General features: G+C 39.3%; 1 protein-coding gene across 4 annotated transcripts in view; it reads left to right on the forward strand.

Annotated features, from left to right (window-relative positions):
- Positions 1–17,279, forward strand: part of ZNHIT6 (zinc finger HIT-type containing 6) — a 35,027-nt gene that overhangs the window by 5,111 nt on the left and 12,637 nt on the right. For 2 of the 4 annotated variants that reach the window (XM_086617314.1, XM_086617316.1), the window contains exons 6-8: positions 6,606–6,674; positions 7,478–7,558; positions 8,082–8,162. In XM_086617314.1, coding sequence (XP_086473440.1) covers positions 6,606–6,674; positions 7,478–7,558; positions 8,082–8,162 — 231 coding nt within the window. Of the gene's footprint in view, positions 1–6,605; positions 6,675–7,477; positions 7,559–8,081; positions 8,163–12,932; positions 13,018–17,279 lie in introns of all 4 variants that reach the window. The other 2 variants (XM_086617318.1, XM_086617317.1) reach the window with 2 other exon arrangements.

The raw sequence follows: 17,279 nt of genomic DNA on the forward strand, positions 1-17,279 counted from the left end.
CTGTTATTCACACAGCAGTGGGCTGTTTGAATTTAGTGATGCAGATTAAAAATTAACCTTTGTGGGGTTTTTTTGTTTTTTAATTGACATGTTTTGCATACTCTCCTTACATGTGTTCCTGAGGAATCAAACCTCAGGTTTGATCGAACCAGTGAATATCAGCCATTTAACACCTACCCCATGTGACTTCACGACACTCATGGCGTTTTGTTGAATATTAAATTGAACTGGGGTAAAGCTGTGCAAATAGTTGCTTTATATAAGCTTAACACCTGACAGTGGTCAGTCTGATGTGTCTGCTCCTCTGCAGATGTGAGCCCCTTCTCATGCTGCTTGTCAGAGTTGAGATTTGTAGAGAGATTGCTCCAGAGGGTGGAGGTTGGAAGCTGCTCTACATATGTGTGTGGAAAGCTGAGAAGAGTCTTCTCTGATGTCCTCTTCACGCTCTCCGTGTGACCCCAGCTGTTAGGCTGTACAAGGCAGGAATCAGAATAGTCCAAAACTAGCAAGTACAAGATGTGTTCTTGTGTCATCCCCTGCCCCTGCCAGCTCTGGAGGACAGATCAGTGGTTATTTGGATCTGTTAACCAGACTCTTTAATTTCCTGGTTTCCATTAGTTTGTTTGTTAAATTCCATGTTGTGAAAGCATACATGCCAATGCTGGGCAACACATGGATTAGACTAACTTGTAATATTGACTATCTAGATAATGGAGGGTCATTAGAAAGTACAGTCTGAGTCCGGTTTGTGAACTCGTGAGATATCTGACTTAGAGATGGTTTGGGACGCCTTATTTGGAAAGTATTTTCAATGGGCTAGTTCACCCTATCTTTCCCGTGGTGCCCTTATTTTCCAATAGAAGTGATAGTTTCCTTTCTGGATACATGCTGCTGTGGAGTTGGGGTGGCCTGCTGGGAGAGAGGGCCTTTGGGAAAGAGGTGGAGAATGTGACCAGGGTGGGATGAGGGCTAGGGCAGCAACTGGGGAGCTCCAGCCAGCAGGGCAAACGGGAAGAGGGCAGGGAACTTGCAACTGCTGGGCTCCTGGCTCTCTGGTGGGAGATGACGGCAGCCGTGAGCAGCTGAAACGGGGCAGTGCAGCTCCCTTAGCTCTGCTGTCTGTGCTGCCCTGCTCCAGCCCTCCCTGCTGCTCACACTCTCATAGGCATCTCCACCCCGTTCCCAGGCAAAATTCTTCTCACCTCTCCTTCCTGCCAGGAGACGCCAGAGGGCTACAAGTCTTCTTCCCTGGTGGAAGGAATTTATTTTTATCTCTCTCCTTTGATTTAATTCTGAGAACAAAGAGAGTGGAGATTTGGGATTAGCACCAATTAATAGATTATTAGTGTTACAGAAGCTACTTTGAGGTACACCTGAAAGCCCTAAGATGTCAACTCTGATCCTTAGCTAGGTGGGGATAATTAAAATTGTTTGAAGTATTGCTGATCTTGAGAATTTACCAAGGAGTTAACCTGAGCTGGGTTTTGGGCTAATAATTATACCATTGGAGTTGTTGAACTTGAATTTAGTTGTTACTTGGTACATAGTTTTGCTTGCTTTCTAGGACCCACCAAAGTCAGTTCCCAGGCAAAGGAACGCTATTCTGTAGTGACCGGTGAGCAGGATGTTCACATGTTTCAGTAAATCAGTAACTTTTCAGAACATCCCCATGTGAATATGAATACTGACTGAGTTCTGTACCTGCAATGATTTTTTTTTTTCCTGTTTTTTGCAACTGAAATGTTTTATTCTCATAGTGAATCTGATGGTGTTTTGTTTATTTGCAGAAGTTAAAGAGGACAGTAGTTTTGTTCTTTAAAGACCATTATAGTTTGGGTTACTCAGCCTTGACAGTGTCCCTTTGATTCACACTGGACTCTCAGTTCAAGCCTGGCGTGTTTGATTATTGCAACACATATGGCTAATAACATCTCCTGCTGCTGGGAGGCCCCTTGATAGAAGACCATATGTGTTACAAAGGAAGTGCACATCAGTTTCTTCATGGATTGTCTTGCTGTTTACTGTAACTAGGAAACATTTGAACTTTCAGTAGAAATATTTCCATTTTACTGTTTATACATCAAATCCAGGAATTAGCTTGATGAAGTTTCAACAAAATGGAGACATCCTCTTTTGTGTGCTGTTGTTAGAAGTGCCACAAAGTCAGTTTGGCACTAGGAACAGAGAGTTGGGGAGGTGGGAGGATGAAATCACACTTCTGCACGTTGTGTTATTTTAAGTTACTAATTTTTTTTTAACCCACAAGAGGATCTAGGCACTTACATGGGCAGAATCTCCATTGCTTAAGAAAGTTGAGAAGGCGTTATTATCCACAGGTGTAGATACTGAATGCCCAGTATTTCAATTAAACTTCAGTGCATTAGGTGAGAGTACTGGGTATTGTCAAATTCAAGGATAACTGGTCCTTCATTAAACTTCTTTATATCCTTTTAATCTCTTTTATCAATTCAAAATAACATGGGAAATACTACAGTATTTGCGCTTTGATGTAAGATGTCCTGTGTACTATTTTTAAAATATTTTAAGAATATTAGTTGCTAACTAGAAACAAAATCGTCAGTGAATCACTATCTTTAACAGGCTGACAGTGAAGTACTTCTGCAGAGCCAGAACTGCGATTGGTACCTTAAGATGTGATGAATTTGGAATTTTTTGTCAATATATGTTTTATTTTACATATATGTATATATATACACTCAGACATCTGCTGCAATATAGGCAAAACTGACTGTTCAGAGGAAACTTAGGTAAGAAAGTTAAGCTTTATGAGATATTTCATAAATGTTTTAAGAAACACATAATCATTGGACCCTTTGAAGAATCTGCCAAGACACTTAACTGGTATGTCCAAGTCCCCGAGTCCTTTGTAGATCTGTCCTTTAATTCCAAAATCATTTTCATGTAGTTCTGTGAAACCTACAGTTGATTATAGAAAATTTTTTGGGGGGAATTTTAGGAGAAATGAGAGAGAGACAGTTACTTTGCTTTAGAAGAACAGTAATTGCGAAACAGCCTGTGTGGTTCTGAACATAATTTGCAGCTACATCTCACGCAGGGGAAGAGGTGCTTGGCTCTTCTTTTCCCTCTGATCAGTTTCCATGCTTCTGAAGTAGCCAAAATAGGATGTGAAGCCAAGCAGTGCAGGGATGGGCTATGATGCTGCTTTTACTGACATCAAGGATGTGCTTGTGCCTCTTCCAGATCTCTGCCATTTGGTAGTTTTATAGTCAGTGCCTTGGTATTCAAGAAAACGGTGGAATGGCGTTCTGTGGAAGCTGAGCGGCATGGAACACTTCATGCAGTGAGCTGTTACTCAACTGCAGATGACTTACTCAATTAAGCATTTTCATTTAGAAATTGAACATAGTACATGTCAGTTGTGTTTGAAGGAAATACTACCCCAGTGAGCCATAATGGAAAATGAAGTCACTGAGATCTGGAGCCAGGATATCCAATTTTAATCAGAACTTGTTGTGAAGCAGCTTTGATAGCATCTACAGTTGACATCAAGTTCTCTGACTGGGCAGAGATCAGCGATGTTGAGGGATGCTTCACATTAGTAACAGGCATCCATCAGGTTGTTTTTCAGGACTTCATTGTATAGTGAAGAGTCTGAGGCTCTTCCAGTTCTAAGCTGCTTTTTTCCTGCCTCCTCCTACCTAGTTCTTAATATATTTTACCTGTTCCTGCTTGCCACTTACTTTCAGACTAGAGTACTTTGAAGAGAGATGAAGTACTTAACTGCAGTTTTGGTCTTTGCATGCTGGGGAAAAAAAATAATTTCTGTTTTTCCAAAGTGAAACTTTTTTGAAAAGGAATTATCTTTTTAACTTCAGTGTTCAGACTCTCTGATTCCTAGCTCTTTCTGTGCACTATTCCATAGACTAAATTATGCCTGGAAGGGGGAGGTCAGGCGAAAGTCTGAAAAGAACCCTCTTAAGCTGATTATACAGCTGCAGTGATGAGATGAGTCTGTCTCAGTGAGCCCACAGGGAACTGGTCTTGCATATGAAATCAGAATGTGCTGTGTGATGACCGTTTCTGCAGACACATAAAGAGTATTCCTAACAACAGGTAGCAGATAGCTAGAGTACTTCTGAAACATGTCTTCTTCAAAGGCCTGATTTGGAGACAGCTCTCTAGACCGCATGCATGTTTCTCTGATCTGTGTCAGAGTTTGTGTGTTTCCACTTGGGAGAGGAAGATCTGCAGTACTCCCATTGCTTTGGCTGTCTTGATTTAAAAACTTGACAGAAAGAAAGTCCATGTCACAATAAGGGTTGGTCACTTAGAGTAGATAAACATGGCTAGTTTGAAAAAATTGTGGAAGATGATAAGTTTAACAAAAAAAATGCTAGAAAGCCTCATTTTAGTTGATAACATATAACAAAAACCTCATCCAATACAGCTCTTACAAGTATTTCAATAAATATGGCCATCATTAGTGTTTCCTGCAGCTAATGATGGTGACCCTATTTCTCTCTGGAGATTAAGAATTTTTACTGAAGTCTCCTTGTGAAAGTGCTTTGAATGAATATCACACCATGCTAAATGCCAGATACGACTGTGTGTCCAAGAGAGGAATCACAAGCTTGTTAATCGCAAGTCAATTGAACTAGTTCCATAACCCTGTTGATATTCTAGTTCGTTCTACACATATGGTAGTGTTGATGCTTCCTTCAGCAATCAAGATGAAGAATTGCAAAAGCTTATTTCACTCGTCTTGCAAAAAGCTTCCAAAATTCCACTCACTGATTTTGAGTTATTTCAAAAGCTTTTCTGGTTGAGAATTTAAGACAGTATCATACCAATAGGCAAAACAGCATAAAATTCATGGGGCAAGATCCTATGTCAGCTTCTATTTATATATGCTATGTAATTAATAATGTTTTCTGTGCTATCTGCTCTGGTCATACAATCTTTTTACCTCTTTCAGACTGAATGTGCTCTAACATCACCTTCTCATTTAAGGAAGATTCTCTCATTCTCAGCTTTAACAAACATAAGAGATAGAAGGGAAGAATCACAAGCCATACTGCACAGCTCTGCTGAGTCACATGCTGCTTTGGGGACCTTGACCTTCATTAGTTCTTTTTATTCTAATCATTAGCTCTTTGGAGCTAGGATTCTTGCTTGCTCTTTTTTTGGTAAACACGTAATGCTTCTGATTTTACTTATACTACTGGAAGTATATTTCAGCTGTAAAGCTCAGTTTTCTCCTAGGAATAAATAGGTAAGGGAATGATTATTTATTTGATAAGAGCACTTTATAAAAAGTGCTTCTGTTTAAAAATTGGTATCATAGTTAATTGAACTTAGCAGCTAACTTTACTGTTTTGCTACTGGGTACACGTACATCTGTCTCTGCAGCCAGCTAGAACCTGCTGGGTAATGTTTCACCTGCCTGATAAACAAATTAAACAACAAGTTAGAACAACACTGTGTTTGCTTCTAATTGTAGTACCAGAATCTTTTTCATATCTGATGGTGATTTTCCTGGATATAATGATTCATAGGTATTAAGTAGTGTTTAAAAAAAAAAGGGGAGAGGAAGTACCATTAGCCGTTTCTACGCTTCACATATATGTCTGGCTTCTGTTTTCTAAATGGTAGTAGTTGCCTTCCTCTTACAAGTCTTTGCTGTTTTTCATGAGTGTAAAATTCTGAACCAGAGCAAAGGGCCGTGCACCTACCTTTTAGACTGTGGTTTTTCTTAGGAGATTCTTTTAGAAAAATACCGTTACACTCGTCACACCGAATGGGAGAATTTGGAGCAATAAGAGGAAAAATGCCTTGTCTTAAATCAGTATTGACTCCAGCAGCATTTCTGTAGATGAGTAAAAAGGCAAAAAGATTTCCTAATCTAGTGAAGTATCTTCTAGGTAATACTGCCTTTCTTAAGATGATACTGCACTGGAACTGTGCTGCAGTAGCTTCTATTCTCAGATATTTATTATGCTAGCTGGAAAGGGGAGATGGATCTTGAAGCTAACAAACTGGAGAAAGGAATGTGACATCGATATTGGTCTCTACCAAGAGCTTCCTGATCTTTCTGTAAAATGTTTATTCTAACTTCTGTTAACCATATTCTGCCAAAATGCAGCTTCCCTCCCTGCTCATGACATGTTTTCTATTGAGGCCACCACTGCTGTGAAAAGTCAAGTCCCCTTTTTTGTGTAGAAGCTGGCTTCAGACAGGATCTCTGACTATCATTGTTGCACAGGTTTGGCAATCTGTCCTGGGTGATATGCCAAAAGCAGTTTCCTTTTCTGAGATTAAAGGACAGCTATACGTATAGAAAGTCAGCTGAGAGATACTCCCTTTTAAAATGTGAAATTCTATTGATCAGTTAATTGGTGATATCTTACCTGTATTTGTAAGGAATCGGTTTTCATCCTATGAGGACTTGAAATTCATCAGGATCTGGGAACATTGCATCTTTCAAAGTACATCTCGGCTTCTGTGCATGCCCGACTGCATGTTTTCTTCTGTGCCTATGCCGTAGACTACTGAGCTTTATCATGGAAAAAACAAGTAGTAGTTACCAGCTAACATTAAGAATATGCATTTCTTTTTCTTTTCAGGGAGAAAAAGTTCTACTGGCATTTGAAGCTCATATTTCCTCACTGTCATGCTGAATATACTTTAAAAGGGTATAGAGCTTTTATAAAGTTTAAATTAGTCTACTGAAATTGTACTGCAGAATATTTTATCAGTTTTTATCTATTTCTATTATACAAGGTAAACTCAAATATTATTTTTAGTCTTAATTTAAAGGGCATTTCAACTGAAAAAAAAAAAACCTCTTAAAAGTTGTGAAGTCCTTTCCTCTTTGAAAGCTAGCAGGCTTTTCAAATCAGACAAAATGTTTGATTGCTAGTTGTTTTCTCTGTGTAAACTGTAAACAGAGCAACTTTAGTATTTGTGACAGTGATACTCTGTACACCTAACGTATTCTGTTCTCGTGGAGCAGATGTTCAGCAAGATTTGCCATCCCTCCTCACCTGCACACTGGAGCTGACCTTCATATAGGAAGAAATGGTTGCATTGTTTGCTTTGTAGAGAAGCCCACAAGCACATTTTGAAAAGGCCAAAACCCAAGCTTTTGTTGACAAATCTTTCTCCTTTTTTCCTAGCCTGAAGGAGGACGAGAAGTATGCCCTCGTCTGCTTCTAGGCTGCAGGAACAGCATGTTTCTGCTGCAGGGTTAGAAACTAGAGATAGGCATCTGTTTACTCCTTGTAGATGCCAGTGAAGTCCCAGTGTTGAAATCGAGATAAAGCTGCCAATTATCTATCCTGTATTGATACGCATTTATGATCCTCCCATAAACTACTCAGTTGTGCTGCCGCTGTAGCGTGCAAATATACAGCTTCCTCCAAATGACTTAGATAATAGATTTTTGTGTACGTGATGAACCATGTCTTACGTATTTGATTTTTATCTTTGTTGAAAGGGTGCCCGATGATAAAACACTCACTGATATCCTTAAGCCGTACATTGATCCAGTGGAGTCAGATCCTGTAGTTTGTCAAAGGTGTGTACTGAATAACTTTTCTGCCTAGTTCATCTAATGCCCTAAAAAAAGAAGGGAACAGTTCTGAATAAATGGCTTAAACTAGCCACACTTTCAGCATGCAGAGCTGGTTTCCCAGTCAGCAGTACATCTTCAATTCCTGCAATGAAAACCATCCTAGCGTTCACCAGCCAACTAACCTTGGAGTATAGCCACCTAATTTAAACCAGGAAAAGATTAAGAAATTGACTCGTGGCGTAAAGATCAAATAAAGCAACTGTAATTCTAAAAAATGTAACCATAATTAACCTCAGTGGGGGTGACAGTGAACCTTTTACTTTAGAGTAATTAGAAAAACATACTAGTAATTATAGCCCTCATTTATAGAAAATGCTTAGTATGTGACAAAATACTGTCTTTATGAAGAAATACATACTTTTGGCTGTTGACATGTGAAAGATAACCGTCTCTTACGGATGATAGGAAGAAAAGTCATTGTACATTGTTTCTTTGTCTCCATTGCATTTTTGTGGTTTTTTTTCAGATTAAAAATCTATACAGTGTCTCCTCAGTCAGATGTACGGATTTTAATGAAAATAGAAAACAGGAAACAAAACTCTGTCAGGTAAAGTGGTTCTTCAGTTTGTGTGCTTATTAATTAAAAATAGCAAAAAGAAATAATACATTTCTTAGTCTTTAATGTTACAAATGGAGGTTACATAATCTTATGGATTAAAACTTCAGTGAGTAATTACAAGCCATCTTAAAAACAATTCAGCAGAAATGTGACTTCTTTGTCTTTTAATATATCAACAGTGAAATTCCTGTGTAATTACTGAGTAGTAAATTCAGCTGACTCATATTCGGATGACTTAAGAAGCCAGGGCACTCACAGCTGCATTAGTGGAATAGTGATGTGCCTGTACCTGAGCTGTTTCAGCAGCAGTTCATGCACATGTAACAGTATCTGCAGCAAAGAAAAGTTTGTGTTGAAATGCTGAATTGACCTCCAGAAATGTAGACATCCATTCCCTTCTGCAAGTTCCTCTGTGGATATGGTAACATCCCCAGGAGAGTTGAAGTGATAGTTGAGGAGAGTTGTCTTTTTAAATCACAGCAGCAAAAGTTACGTGCTTATCAGCATGCAGTCACTGCATTTGAAATAACACATTTTTCTCAAAGTTACTAGCTCATCACTCTTCATGCTAACCATATTTCTGGGTGTGGGCTTTTAGGTCTTCAGAATTCAGACTTGTGCAGAATAGTTTTCTTTGTTTCCAGAACAGACAAAAATCTTGAACTTCAGAATTAAACTTTAATAATTTTTGTTGATATAAATACCATTTTGAACACTCCACCCTGTTGTCATTGTTACTGAAAAGGGTATGTATCATCTTAATATCACAGCTTATTGTGGTTCACCAGTGATTCCTAGTTAGGGTTCTTAAAATACATTCTTTTCTTCAGATGTAACAAATGTAAATAATATGCTTCCCTAAAGCATGGTGTGTTATTTCTAAGGGAAGGAAAAAAGTTATATTACAAGAATTTTAGTTGTAACTGAGCTTCCTGTTTGTGCTGTATTTTTTCCCAGTACTATTCAAAAATCTGTAACATACTTTGAAATTCAAGCCCAAACTCTCCATGGTTTTGATTGAGGTTTTTTTTCCCTCTCTTTGCAATTATTATTTGATTTACGGTTGTAACATTTGCTGTCAGAGTTGTCAGCTAGAAACGTGTTGGTTTTAAGAGAAATTGAAGATTACAGGGCCTTGGTTCGTATATGCAGGGAGAAGACACAAAAGCTCAATTAGAGTTGAAACTAGCCAGTGTTGTTTCGGATAACAAGAAGGGCTGTTTTAAGTACGTTAATAGCAAGAGGAGGTCTAAAGAAAACATTGGACCAATACTTGTTGAAGATCGTCATCTGACTAATAGGGATGAAGAAGAAGCGGAAGCATTCAGTGCAGTTTTTTTCCTTAGTCTTTAGTGATATTGATAGACCTTGGGCTGCCCGATCCCACAAGTTGGAGGACTACGAGTGTGGAAACTGTGGCTTTCCATTTGTGGACACTGAAATTGTAAGGGACCAGCTGTATGTATCAGCTAAATATTCACAAGTCCATAGGGCCCAATGGGATTCATCCCAGAGTACTGAAGGAGCTAGCAGATGTTATGGCAGAACTCCTCTCGATCATCTGCCAAAGGACTTGGGAGTCTGGGGAGGTCCCTGCTGTGTGGAAGCTCGCCAGTGTCATTCAAATTTACAAGAAGGGTGTGAGGGAAGGCCCAGGGAACTACAGATTTGTTCGTCTAACCTCAGTTTCTGGAAAAAATTTTGAGAAGATTATACTGACTACTATTGAAAGACATTTAAAGAATAATACAATCATCAGGCAGTCAACATGGGTTCACAAAGGGAGAGTCCTTTTTACTAATTTGATACATGACCTTCTACAATAAGGTCACCCATCTTGTGGATGAAGGCAAGGTGGTGGATGTAGTTTTTCTGCATTTTAGTAAGACTTTTGATACCATCCCTCACAGCATCCTTTTGGACAAGCTGTCCAACTGTGGGATGAGTGGCTTCATGGTGCAGAGGCTGAAGAACTGGCTGAACAGCAGAGCTCACAGGGTTGTAGTTAAGGGGGCTACATCTGGCTGGCAACCAGTCACCAGCAGTGTTCCTCAGGGCTGAATTTTAGAGCCAGTCCTGTTCAATATATTTGTCAACGATCTGAATGCAAGAGTTGAGTGTACCATTAGTAAGTTTGCTGATGATACCAAACTGGGAAGTGCTGTTGACTCTCTTGAGGGACAAGAGGCCTTGCAGAGGGATCTAGATAGATCGGAGCCTTGGGCAAAGATTAATGGGATGAAATTTAACAAGTCCGAATGCTGGATTCTGCGCCTGGGATGCCAGACACAAGTATGAACTGGGAGAGGAGTGGCTGGAGAGCAGCCCTGCAGATGTGGGGGTGCTGGTTGACAGCAGGCTCAGTACGACCCAGCAGTGTGCTCTAGTAGCCATAAGGGTGTAGTGCATCCTGATGCGCATCCAACACAGCACAACCAGCGGGTCAAGACTGATGAATATGCAGCTGTATTCATCATTGGTACAGCCTCACCTTCAGCACTGTGTGCAGTTCTGGGCCTCACCATTTCAGAAGGATATGAAGGTCCTTGAATACATCCAGAGGAGGGCAACAAAGCTGGTGAAAGAGCTGGAAGGAGTGTCTTGTGAGAAGCAGCTGAAGACTTTGGGTTTGTCTAGTTTGGAGAAAAGAAGGCTGAGAGGTGACCTTACTCTCTACAGCTTCCTGAGGAGGAGAAGTGGAGAGGCGGGTGCTGAGCTCTTCTCCCTGGTATCCACTGATAGGACACGTAGGAGTGGTTCAAAGCCGTGCCAGGGAAGGTTTAGACTGGACATTAGGAGGCATTTCTTTACCAAGAGAATGGTCAAACACTGGCACAGGCTTCCTAGAGAGGTGGTCAATGCCCCAAGCCTGTCAGTGTTTGAGACGTTTGGACAATGCTCTTAATAACATGCTTTAACTTGGTCAGCCCTGAATTGGTCAGGCAATTGGACTGGAGGATTGTTGTAGGTCCCTTCCAACTGAAATTGTCTAGTCTAGTCTATTCCTGGACTCCTGGGCAGGGAGTGTGGGTGGAAGTCCCAGGTGAAGCTGGTCCAGGTAATTAAAACCTACTGGTGCTCTCTGGCTCTAGCAGGAGGGGTTAAACAGACATTTACACAGATTTCTGAAACACAAATAACTGGACTGATTTCCATTTAGTTCAAGAATAGTCAAATTCTGAGTGTTTAGGGGGAAAATTTAGAAATGCTAGTATTGTGAACTACCCTAGAAAGTTCATTCCAGAAGCACCTGGGCAGATGATGTTTTCTCAGTTCTCTGTCTGTCTTTCCAGTGTATTTCCCAGTGCTCCATGAAGGGCTATTCAGCACAGGCACTTTAGCCGTACAAGTTGTATGTGCTGTTGCACACAAGTAAAGAAGTCCTTCTAGAGCTCAGCTCCGGGAAATGAGATCAGAAACAATTTCCCATTTAAAAAATATTTTTAGCAGACTCTTCTGCTCATCTGTTAATAATGGTATTTAGGACAGGTTCCCAGAGCATGACCAGCCTCTGTCCCCTTCTCAAGTAATTAAGTTAGTGCAGGAAAAATGCATTCATACTGAAAATGCATTCAGCATGTTACTGCTGTACATCTTCTTGCAGTAGGTGATTGGAAAGGCAGTGTTAAGCAATGATCTTGAATAGTCATTTGTATTTTAAAAATAGTTTATACACAAGTGGGTTTTTCCCTGGTATTTTAGTGCTTGGTTTTTCATATTTCCTTTTTTAGAAAAGAAGGAAAAATTGCTGTTGTAATAGCAGGCAAAGTTCACCTTTTAATCTTTTGAAGTAGAGTATGTAAGTTGTGTAGAAGGCTTGGGAAAGAAACCAATTTAGTGTCAAAGTCATCTATCACTTATGATGATCAGTTTCTTTTGTTACTTAATCATTTTTCTCGTCTGAAATCTGTATAACACTTCCTTAGCTCACAGATTTGTTGAGAGATAATTCTTCTTCATGAAGTTAAATTAAATTAACTTAAATACCTTTAAGTTTGAGCCACATCTGATCTCCCAGAATCAGCTTGTGTTGGTTGATACCAAAGTCACAGTAATTGGTATTTATCCTGCTTAGTGAATGTAAAGTTTGAAGTTAAAAAGAACTGTAGAAAGTTAAAATATAAAAGTGTTTTGACTTGAGAATTGCCGTTCCTCACTTGGAAATAATGTGAATTGTTCATACAAGTTGGTGGAGCCGGCCCAGCTGTGACCCGTGCACACAGGTCGAGGGAAGCAACATACTGAAAGAAAATTCCTCTTCTGAAAGGAAAGAACAAAGTTTTATTTGAAATGATGAGACGCTATGTCAGCAGAAAGCAATCTTCTGTCGACACAAGGGCTGTCTCTGCCAGTGGGGTGCACTCAGCGCCGTTATGCCCACATGTTGTTGTCGATAAAGGCTCTGTAAGGGAATTTAAATTTTACTGTAGTTGCAATACAGTTAAGTAAGAAAAGAATCTATTTTATTTATTCTCCTTTGGCTTCCCCAGTTAAATTAATTTGAGATTTATGGCTCTCATTCTATAAATTATACCTGGAATTGCAGTGGACGTACTTGCAATTTAGACGGGAAGGGCTTGTTGATAGCGGTGTTCAGTGTGGAACAAAAGCTTTGCACGGACAGAGCTCTCATGTTTCTTTTGTCCACATTTCTTGGACAGTGGGAGCTGTTAACTGCTGGTTTGTGTAGTCTTGAGTGCCATTGTCAGCTCTGAGTAATTCCTCATCTTGTGCTAACCTCATTCTGGATGATTTTAGGTACTATAGTCCTGTATGGCAAAAATCCTCTTCCGTCACTCTGGGCAGACTGCAGGAGCAGGATTGGTGTAGTCTACTAATACATGTAAGTCTCCATTAATGTTGTGTTATCCAAAACTTCCCCTGCGCCCACCAGAAAAATTCTTCTCTACAAGCACAGATAACAGAAAGACCGTAAATATACGTTGTTGAATCTCAGATGTTGTTTTTAGGGCTTAGCAGAACCTTTTGAAAAAAATACTTTTCATAGTTACAATTACATATTGCTGAGGAAGTGCAATGGTGTTTCAGAGAACATCGAAGCAGGATTATTATGGGTTATAAAATGTTAGTCCTTCAGTTTTAAGATAAGTATGTCACAGAAGGATTTTAGTATTTCCTGCAATTGTTTATGAAACTGGAGTTTGTGGTTTAGTTTTGCCTGTTTTCTGTTTCACAGCAAATGGCCTTTTAGTTTGAAGGTCCTTTGCAGAATGCTTTAAATTTTTTGGTTTTTCTTTTTTGTTTCTCCAGAAATGTAAATTAGCCATGTAGTACAGATTCTGCTTCCTCACAGGAGTTCTGCAGAACTTCAGAAAGCAACTGGATAAATCCACTGGTGTGCAGATATCATGGATAGCTGCCAAAACAACATGGTGCTTGCTTTCCTCTTGCTAGGTGCCTTTTATCATCAGTGGTGACAGTTCTTGGAGAACTTTGTGATAAGCTCTTATTTCTGTGTTCTGTAAAACCAGCTTGTAAGAATTGCTTTCCAGTATGAATTGGAAAGCACTCCGCAATTATGTGGAGCAACCTAAGCGTAATCTCTCCTCCCTACTTGTCACCTAATAAGCTCTGTAATGCTGTAACTGTTCCAACACTCAATAGTCTTCTCATTAACTGCACTTACTTTGTAAGGATTCTTATGAAGGCGAGTTTGAAAAAACGAGCGTTACACAACTCTCTTCTTCCTCTAAAAGCTTGGTTTGGAAAAATGTGCGTTTGAATTGGTTATAATAGTTTTCCATTTGATGGTACTTGCTTCTATCACCTGTTATGCAATATTTAGTTGGTGGTTGGTGTCTATTCTCTCCTCGGCTGTGACTATTCCAAGAAAGGTTAACTGCGGCCTCTGGATGATTTTTACAGTCCGCATTCTTTTATAAAGTAGTCTTTTCTTTCTTCAGGATAATTAGTGTCCTGACTGTCTTCAGCCCTTTATTGGGATGCCTTCAAAGTGACTTCATATGGTAAGAGTATTGCTTTTTCCACTAAGGAAAGGAAAGATGCAACTGCCAATTATACAATCTGGTTTGGGAAATACACCTTATTTTCCTGAGAATTGCCTTATTAGGCTTTGTGTAACAAAAAACAACAACAACAAAAAAAACCCACCACAAACAAAAAAGTTCCTAAATCCAACAGACCTTTGATATTTGTTATAAGTAAGTTAATGGTCAGAATTCTTGGTTTTTTTGTAACTACAAATATTTAATGAGAAAGTTATTTACTCATCTTTATAATATGAGGATCCTATTTCTAGAAGAGAAATAACTGCAACAGACTTGGTTTACAGTAGATATTTTAATCTATGAGACAATTAATTACATAAATAGTAACGAAGTTGAAGTACGCAAATGGGATATCTCTTTTACTGGGTTCAGTAACATCTCGCTGAATCTAGTTTAGATAGTTGCCTGTCTTTAATCACATGCATTTAGTTTAATGGAATTAATACTTTCTTAAACATCAATGTTAGGTCCTTTTATAAGGTAATTTTCTTCTTGCCTGTTAATGTATTCAGAATGACATGCGAACATTGTTTCAGAAAAAGTCGTAGAGACTTTTGGGGAATTTGAAGATACCAGTAGATACTGACAGAATATTTAGGTGTTTGGCTAAGATAGTCTGGTTGGCCTTAAAAGCTTTGCAAAGCCCACTGCTTTCAATGGACCATATCCTTCAAGGAGAAGGAGTACAGAGCAATACCAGACTGCATCCTGTAGCTTTCCTGTTGTAAAACTGCCACACCATACAGGGATGCGTATAGAATCAGTCCATAGCATTGTTTTTTATATCAGTACTACTGGTGGAGCTCATGCTTCAGTTACTCAGCCGAATATATCAAAAGCATTTTTGTACCATTCCAGCATTAGTGGGCTTCTTACTGTCTGTGGTGACACTGGCTGGTGCACATGAAAATACTGGCATGTTTGCCACTTAATTCTTGTGGACCACAGGGAAGAAAATCTGCTAAAACAAGTATCAGAAATTCTTCTCTACTAGATGCCGTTGCTTTATGGTGGTGAACACTTATTTTGCTTTAAACTGATCCAATGCAGTTGCTTCTTCCAGAAGGCTGGATGATGTTAGTAATTTTGGAGAGCTTCCCCTGTCTCAAGATCAGCTGGCAGAAATGAAAGTTATTTCCTTGGATGACTGAGTTCTGTGCTCAAAGAGAATTTCTTTTGTAGTCTATTGTTTTTAAATAACTACGGGTTAGATCACATTAGTAGGTCGCAGTAGTCGCAGTAATAGATTTAGGAAGATGGAGTAAGTTTTTTGCTTTAGTGTGTGCAAATATGCCAATCGACTTTTAGAAAGTCGTCTTGGAATTCAAAGAGTGATATAAATGTAATGGAACCAAACCTTTTTAAATGTAGTATTTATATTAGGTTATTTATTTTCCTGTCTTTAAAAGTGTCTAATAGGTATCTGTTTGTCAGTGGGTTTTCAGATTATGAAAACTGTTATATTTAAATAGGTTACAGATAGCCTCAAATATTCATAGTGTTAGTGTTTTCCTTAATTTTTCATATCATCTTCCTAGGGCACTTCCTTCTGCGTTACTATTTTGTGAACAACTTCATGTAAAACCATCAGAGCATATAGCCTTTGCTTTCTGCTCTTCATACATAACTGAATTGCTTTTAAAAGTTACTGCTATTAGTGTGGTGCATGGGTCACTTCTTTTTATCATCGTATTATGACCTCATTTCAGAAATACTACTTCATCTAGCAAAACAAGCGTGCTAGAATTGGCACATTTCAAGCGTTATTTCCTCGTCTGCATTTTCTGCAAATGTTGAAAAGTGTGGGATGTTTTACTTGAGAGTCTCTAGTCTTACTTAGGAAGCAGTTGCTTTTCACATTGGCGTAGTACGTGGTATACATGAGACAGGAATTAAGGATACAAATCCCTGGCTGAACTGCTGGCCTTGGCATGAGTTGGAACAGACCCCAAGCTGGCTTTAACCTATGCCAGCAGAAGATTGACGGTAGAATTCATTACTCTAGCTCGCAGCAGCTGGCACAAAAGCAGCTCTGCCAGCTTTACAAAAGCAGGGAGCTAGCTTACAATAGTCATTCTTCACTGCACAACTGTAGTCAGGCTCTGGCAGCTTTGTACTGTTCGAGGGGAAATAGAATTTGGTCTGTAGTCTGTTTCTTATACGCAGCCTTTCTGTATATTAATACTTGATGCTGTTTTTTCCCAGAGTGTTGAGTTTTGTTGTGTGTGGAGTTTTATTAAAACTTCAGCTTTTCTTACTGATACTTTGTTACATTGCTTGTAAGTCCTTTCAGGCTTTCTAGTTTTGTTACTGCAGCCATTTCACTGTCATTTTTCACATGCTCCTTCTTTGTCTGAACATCAGTCATTCTGCTGACAAAAGCGATGCAGAGCAACAGATGCCAGCATACGCAGCTTTAACTGTAAAAAATAGTCACTTTTCCTTCCTATCTACTTAGTTTTCATTGAAATCCTGTATTACACAACCTAGATGGAAAGCAGAAAACTAGTCACTGCTGAGTATAAGAAGTATGTATGGTCTGAATCTGTATCATGCATAACTAATGTTTATGATGGCTGACTACAATTACTTGACCTTTGAGAAGATTTTTAGGATGGTTCCAAAAAAAAAAAACCCACCAGAATTTGTCCATCTTTCTATCTTGAGCAATCATTCATTTTTTTTTTGTTGAAGGGATTCCTTTATGAACCAGTAGGCGCCTGTTTTTTAAAGTAACAATCCAGCGTTTTGTAACCCATGCTGAATTCCTTTGGATGAACTGTTTTATAATTAATGGTATTGCATTAGGTTTCTGGAGCGTCCCAGCTAGAGAGTCGCTGACTGAGACGTCTATTGCACAAAGATTTATTTGAAAGCTCTGCTCCAAAATTCTACTGTCTATATTGCGGCAAGTTAGATCCAGACCACTTACAGAGGAGGAGTATGTAAGTACAGCAGTGGAGGATGAGATAACAGTAAAAGCATTGGTGTCGGCTTCAGCCAGTGGTTTGTCCTGTCTAGTCATCTAGTGGTGTTCAGGTCTGCCTGTGATGCTTACAGAAGACCTTGAGACCCT

Source organism: Tauraco erythrolophus, chromosome 10 (genome assembly GCF_009769465.1).
Source record: "Tauraco erythrolophus isolate bTauEry1 chromosome 10, bTauEry1.pri, whole genome shotgun sequence".
NCBI classification, from domain to species: Eukaryota; Metazoa; Chordata; class Aves; order Musophagiformes; family Musophagidae; genus Tauraco; species Tauraco erythrolophus.